Below are 7,461 nucleotides of genomic sequence, written 5' to 3'. Positions count from 1 at the left end.
CTGGATGAACATGGGTGATCGCCAAAGAATTCAGTGGGGTTCTAAGTTGCGTTAATGAAGAGATGACCTCCCAGCCAAGGGTGTGAGGGGCCTGCTCAGCTTTACGATGGGGCAGTTCACAACTCGAGTATCTCGTTCTAATCTGGGCATATATTGTTCATTTAGTGAATTTATCACCTTTAAATGTTCATTTCAAATGCCTCTCTCTATATAGCTTTCCTTGACACTTCCTTCATGCATAATTTACTTAATATTTGTTTGGGTTCTTAGTCTTTATTTACTTACCACATTGCTGTAACATATATCTTTCATGTCTGTCAGATTGAGTCCCCAAGGATACTCAGACAAGTCACTTAATCCTTGATTATGGACCTGAAATAGAGGCGGTAGCCTTGGCTACATCTTGTCACTGGGCTTTATAAAGGTCAGATTAGTTGTAGATTATGGTCTTTACAAACACAAATGGGAGATGGTGTTGCTTCCTGTCCATTTGTCAATGTGATGAATAACAGCCTCAAATTAGCAGCCAGTTAAGCAACTGCTGTCCCTGGCATCTGTGTAGCATCCCCACCCTGATATGTCCTGAATTTCTCAATAGGAAACAAAAGCTTGCTATTTATTCTCTAACCTCCTCACACTGGGACCTTCCTTTTAGCTTATTCTTTTCCCTCTCCTCCTTGAAGTCCTAAAACTTTCACTGCTCAGCGGGGCCATTGCACAGCTGCGTCGTCTATGACTCCAGAGGCTGAGGATCAGGGCATTGCGCAGGGCTTACCCATGGCAGCCCAGGCTCCCTGGGGCACCAGACATGGCCTGAGTCTGGAATTTGCAGACACGGGTCTTGGGAATTGCACTGCATTTGTACTGAAGTAACCTTTTTGGGTTACTTCAGTACAGAAATCCTGCTTCCCCTGGTACGGTTCCATTTCTCTCTGCTGCTGTATGATGGGGCTGCTGAACACTGGCTTCCCTCAGTCTGATGGACGTGGCAGGCGTGCTGGTCAAGGTTCTTGCATAGACCCTTGGGGTCTCAACACCAGACTTGACCAAGGATGCTCCGGGCCTAGGGTCCCTCTCCATTTATACTCCTGGGCTTAGCCATTGATCTGAGATCCCAGAAGCACAGAGTCCTGGAAGCTAAACTCGGGGGAGCTCCCAGCATCAGCCACGTGCTGTGCCAAAGCCAGCCCTCTCCAAGGGACCCTCCCCCACATCCACTTTTTAAGCCTGGTCTCCCTGCCTGGATGCCTTTCTTCAAAGCCATGCTATTCAAGGAACCCTGTCGCCATTTCCTGGGCCTTGGCCTGGGATGTGCAAGACGGCCACAGCATGAGTCCTTAGCACAAGTCTAGGGAACTGGGGTTCGGGTTTCTGTTTCTTTCTTCCAAGAAGCCTCCTTTCCCACAGTGAGCCATCCCTTCCCTCATGACCAGCTTCACACACCAGAGACCTCAGTCATAAAGGACCTTGCTTCTCCAACCTCCGCACTGTGGGTACCTGCTCCTCCTGGATGTGATTAACAAAGCCACCCCTTAGATGGCTGCATATGGCAAAAAAAAGCTTGGCTTCTTTTGATTAAAATACCGCAACCAGTGTAAATGTGACACAGCCAGAGATTACAGGGAATCTGGAGGAGATAGCCTAGATTGGAGAGACGGCCTGGCCATGGGCACACACACAGGTGAACCACGTGCAATTTCCCGGGGCCTTGTGCAAAGGCAGAGGTGTCGAGGAGAGAGCAAGCAGCCGTGCACTCAGGGAAGGAGGCCTGGTGAGTCACTCCGGGACACAGGGCAACTTGCCTGACTCTCTGAGCAACTACCTGTTGTAAGGTCTGTGCACCACGGAGGCAGGTGCTGTGCCGGACAGTCCAGCATCGTTTAGAACAGTGGACCGGGTGACTTTGGAGGATAATATCTCCCAAGTGTGAGACTGCATGAAAAACGAAAAACTGAGGCCGTGAAACGTCCATCTCTGCATGAAACGGCCTCTTAACATCATGGTCGTGCCCAGGATTCGGCACGCTGTGGACACCCACGCAGGGTGTCCCCTTCAGTCTGCGCCCACACTTATTCTTTTTCCTTAGCCACTGCTGGTGTATTTATCTTCTTTCTCATACTCTGCATTTTCTTCTCATTCCAGCTTTTGAATCGGAAAGACAAGACCACCTTTGAGAAACTGGACTACCTGATGTCGAAAGAAGACAATTACAAGCGGACTCGGGAGTATATCCGAAGCCTGAAGATGGTCCCCAGCATCCCGTATCTAGGTAGGAGTCTGAATCTGCTGATTATTTTTTAAGAAATCTGCTCGGCGCCAAATAAGATGTTTTTACAATTTCTCATTGAGAAGTTTCCAGGAAGCAGTATGGGCCATGGGTAAAGAGGTAATTGACTGATTGGCTCCTTGGATTGAAACAGGCTGTTGATTCTTCCCAAGGACAGGGACCTTGATGAGGGCCTTGAAACATATTCTGCTTTTCATATAAGTGACGTGTGGTTCGAAGCCTCCCCAGCCTGCAGCCCAGAGCAGTCACAGGCTCTCGCTGGTTCATCCACATCCTCCCGAACGGGAGAAACTCAGGCCCCAGCCCCTCTGTTTTGGTTCTCTGGGCATTATTGATATATTTTATAAGGTTTGTACCAACAAAATTATAATAACGATTACTGATTTTTCTGATTAGAAAATAATATACATTCATTGCAAAGAATTAGGACGAGAAGAACATCACTCTAATTGGTAATCCTACCTAGAGATAATCCTGTTTTGCTTCATATCGTTTCATTTATTTAGGTGCATTTAAAATATATATGTTTATTTTAGTGTGAACGTTTAATGTTATTACCTATGTTTCTATACTATAACTCAGTCCCATCAGACTTGTCAAATACGAACCTACTCTCTAATATTGACATTTTAGTTGTTTTGACATTTTTGCTATTAAAATTTTACAATGAATATCTCTTGCCAAAGCTTCCTGCATATAGTTATGATTATTACCTTACAATGAATTCCTAGAAGTGTGGTTATTGGGTCAAAATGTAAGCTGAATTTTATGCTTTCCATATATATTCTTAAAATGCTCTCCATAGCGATGTAACGTCTTATACTTTCATTGGAAGGGGCTGAAACTACCTCTTTTCCCTATGTGCTCAAATGCTTTGTATTTTCATGTGCTTTTTTTTTTTTTTTTGACTTTCTCTTCTTTTGTCTTTGCCAATTTGATAGGTGAAAAATGCTTCTTGTAGTTTGGGTTTCAGAATTGTGCTCATTTTATGAAAAAATATTCATCTGTTTATGATCACAGTAGTATTAACAACAAGGGAAATTACGTTTTTATAGACGTGACTTCTAATACTTTCAGAGATCTAGTGCAATTTTTTGGATTTACGTTTTTGACAACTTTTACATTTCTTCCCTGAGCATTGTTTCCTTAGATTTTCTCAGTCTCTTAAAGCCAATTTGGAAAATTTATTTTTAGTGGAAGATTGTCCATTTGATCCAGGCTTTCAAAATTATTAACATAGAGGTTTTTTCCTCATTTAATTTTTTGACCATAAAGTTTTTATATGGCACTCTTACAAATTTTGACCTCCTGTGTATGGTTACGTTTGCTTTGTATTCCTAATAGTTTGAATTTCTGTTTTCTCTTTCTTTCTTTAATTTGCTTTACCAGAGGTATGTCTCTTGGTCTTTCCAAAGAATTAGACTTTATATTTGTTTATGAGCCACATTGTCTTTCTGCTTCTCATTCACTGTATCCCATCCGCCTAGCATGTGCTTTTTCTCTCTACATTTTAACACCTCTGAATTTGGGATGCATCTTTCAATGACGGTAACAAAGCATTGTGTGATATTGTTTCAGCGGCAGCAGTGATACATAAAATAATGGCACATCTTATAATAGCGGACATCCTAAATGTGATGGAATATGGAATTTCCACTTTTGTCTTTTATAATTCATTTCTCCTGCTTTTCTTAAGTTGTCTTGTTATTTCCGTTAATGACTTCAGTTGAATATTGGTTCATCTGTATGTGTATTATTCTTTCCACTTTAATTTGGTAAACACTTAAGGGTGTACATTGTCCTTTAACTGCGGCTTTTGTTACATCCTCCATGTTTTGATATATGGTGTTCACACTCATATTCTTTAAGTGTTCTGTAATTATAGTTTCAATTTTTCTTTTATCCAAGGATTATTTAAGGCGGCGGTTTTTTAACTTTCAGGGGCTTGCGTTTTTTTCAAATGGCATTATCGAGATATGACTAATTCATTTAAAGTGTACCATTCAATAGTTTTTAGTATATTCGCTGAGTTGTGCAACCATCAATTTAGGACACAATTTAGGACATTTTTATCACCCCAAAGAGACACTCCATACCCGTTAGTAGTCACTCCCTTTTTTTTCCCTAACCACCCCACCCTACTCGCCCACCCTCGGCCCTAGGCAACCACCAGTCTACTTTCTGTCTCCCAGGTATTTGCTTATTCTGGACATTTCATGTAAACTGAATCATACAGTGTGTGGCCTTTTATGACTAGCTTTATTCCCTTAGCATCAGGTTTTAAAGGTTCATCCACGTTGGAGCACAGTAAGTATTTCATCCCTCCTTATTGCCAAATAACATTCCATGGTATAGGTGCACCATTTATCGTTTGATGAACATATGAGTTGTTTCACTTTTTGGGTATTATGCATAACACGGCTGTGAACGGCTTTGGTTTTTAAAAACAGAGTCTTTTCTCTAACTTTTTTACATTGGTTTAGAATGTGTGACATGTATGCTTTCTAGGTTTTTAAAAAATGTTTGAGATTTGTCTTGTGGTTTAATATCAGATCAGCTTTTGTAAATGTTTCCTGGGTGCTGGGGAAAAAAGATATAATCTCTCAAATTACTCTGACAATGACATTATCATATTCGAATGATTAATTTTCGACTACTTGGTCTCTCAAGGACGGACGTGTGTGTTAGACTCCCCTTGCGTTTCTAATAGTTTCTGCCCTACGTTATCGAGTATATGGAAGTGTGTGACAGTTGTCGATTCACTGTGAAGTGTCCCCTACAAAATGACTTTGGTTCCTCTTATTATTTGCTTTTACTTCGTTGTTTGCTATCAAGTCTGTGAACTCTGTTTTATTTTCCTTTGCATTCATTTTATAAACCTTTGACTACATTTCGGTTTTTAATAATTTAAATCGCTCTGTTTTATGCACAGTCCTTGAAAACAGCATTTAGTCAGACCCAATGTGAGAGACCTTGCCTTTAGGAGGGGAGTAAAAGCTTTTCACTTTTGCTTAGTCCTAAGCCATATTACTGAACTGAATATCACCCTGTGCTTTTTTTTCGTGTTTTCTCACCCTTTCCTTGTTCTCTTAATGGCCTGCTGTCAACTGCAGTGTCTTTCTGCTTGGTGACGGGCAAACTCCCATCTCAGACCCCCGATGGAGGGCATGTCGATACGCTCAGCTCCCAAGCCCATTTCCGCCTCGCCTGAGGCTAATCGTTTGAGGGGCGAGATGCTGGTATCGGGTGAGGGGAGCCTAGTGCAGTCCGCTGGTTCCACGGGCAGGTGCTCCAGGCTCGTCGACGACGGCTTCTTCTCTCTCATGAGAGTGGTCAGGAGAGCTGCCACGTATTGTCTGCTTTCTCTGTGGCTGGCACTTTGCTAGGCGTTCTAATGCATTATCGCAGTGAATGCTCAGAGTAGCCTAGTGAATAAGCAGGTGCTGTGAGGTTGCCTCGGGTCACATAACTGGAAAGTGGCAGAGCCAAGACTTGGCCCAGATGGTCTGGCTTTAGGCCCTACGCTCTTGACACTGCCCTCTTCTGACTCCCCACTTTCACCGTCCAGGTCATTATTTTCCTGCCCCTCCTTTGCAGTCGCCACGCGTACGTCCTCTGCCATTTATGACTTGTGGATGGGCTCCATCGGGCACTGTATGGAATGGGATGAATTGTGACACTCTGTTCTTGGACCACAAAGCGGTGCCGTCTTAGGTTTCCAAGGGCATTTGTATGTGGGTCTCAGCTAAGAGCAAACTGGACCAATACCACCTCCCCTTTCTGACCGTGTCCCTTGTCATGAGACCAAGCGTGTGCACCCCGGGTCCCCCCACTACTGATGAGTCCTGTCCTCAGGCCACTAGCCGCTTGTGCGTCACCACAGAAGCTTTCGTTAGGCTGCAGGGCAGGTGTGTGCGCTTGTAGTGGACGTGTGGCCTGTGCCTGCACTGGGGCCCCTTGCCACCAGCTTTCTGGACAGGTGCAGCCCTTGTCCTTGATCACCTCATCTCAGCTGCCTCTTCCTGGCAGGCACCTCTCGCGAGACTCCGTGGAGGCCTCCGTCCTCCTACAGGGCCCTCCTGCTTCCACCCCTGAGCGAGCCCAGCTTAACTGCCATGCTGCTTTCCCCCCGGCTTTACAGTGACTTCCCTCTCCCCTTAGGCCAGTTGGGCTGCATTTCTCCTGTCTGAATGACTCCTGACATAGACAAATCAGAGCCAAAGAACTGGATGGCCCCTCCTGTTCTCGGGACAGTCCGTGAGGATTTCCTGTGGAGGCGTCATCGTTTCATTTAAAAGAGCGAAGCAAGATCCCGTTCTGGGGCTCAGTGGGGCCATCTGTCCTGGGGCAGCTCGGGGCCCTCCCTGCCCGTCTGCCTGCTGTGGACAGGCGCTGCCCAGATCCAGCTTGCCTTTTCAGTCCTGATTCCTCTTGTAAGCCCAACCTGTCCCGGACGGATTTGTTTATCAAAAGACGAATAGTTACATAATTCCTGGAAAGTACAAGGGAGGGGAAAATGTCTGAAACCACTTTCCCCCCTGGCACCGTCCTCCCTGTGAGCCCCTCCCTGGGGGAGAGGAGCGTCGTTAAGTCGGCCGCCTCGGATTCTCCAGCTGCTCTGTCGGTCCCACTGCTTGAGACCTGGAGTGCTGTGTTAGCACTTAATATGCCCCTAATAGTAAGAATCTTTTAAACCTCTGTGGACAGTTCTATGCCGACTGGTTTCCTGGGACCACTCACATGTGTGTCTCTCACTCCATGTAATGATGCCCTCACATGGTACTAGCACTCGTCACTAACCGGCTAGGTGTATATGCCCACTCACTTCAGTACAAATTTTGTGCATGGAAAACTTTGACATGCTGGGTTCTCATGAGATAAAATTTCAAAAACACCGAGCGAAAAACTACACTTAAAAATTCAGACTCTCTTGGTATCAAAAGCTTGCTTTTCGGTTACTTCTAAGTGTAAAAATGGTGGTGGGAAATAGCCAGGTCAGTCATTTGCAGCTCAGTTTCGTCTGACGGCAACTCCTCATGAACACCTCGATCAGCCCGAGAGGGTAACAAAAGCAGGCCGAGAGCTGCGAAGAATGTCCACACCATTTGTTTCTAAATAGCTTTATTGACTTAGAGAGTGTTTGGGTTTCACGGCCTAGAATTCCCTCCAGGAAA

The 7,461-nt window shown here is 44.8% G+C and overlaps 1 protein-coding gene across 1 annotated transcript in view; it reads left to right on the top strand.

Annotated features, from left to right (window-relative positions):
• Positions 1–7,461, top strand: part of RALGPS1 (Ral GEF with PH domain and SH3 binding motif 1) — a 262,710-nt gene that overhangs the window by 101,568 nt on the left and 153,681 nt on the right. The window contains 1 exon segment of the mRNA XM_011364270.2: positions 2,143–2,269. Coding sequence (XP_011362572.2) covers positions 2,143–2,269 — 127 coding nt within the window.

Source organism: Pteropus vampyrus, unplaced genomic scaffold, assembly GCF_000151845.1.
Source record: "Pteropus vampyrus isolate Shadow unplaced genomic scaffold, Pvam_2.0 Scaffold95, whole genome shotgun sequence".
Classification (NCBI taxonomy): Eukaryota; Metazoa; Chordata; class Mammalia; order Chiroptera; family Pteropodidae; genus Pteropus; species Pteropus vampyrus.
The sequence above is the reverse complement of the archived record's forward strand: the minus strand, read 5'-3'. Positions and strand labels throughout refer to the sequence as shown.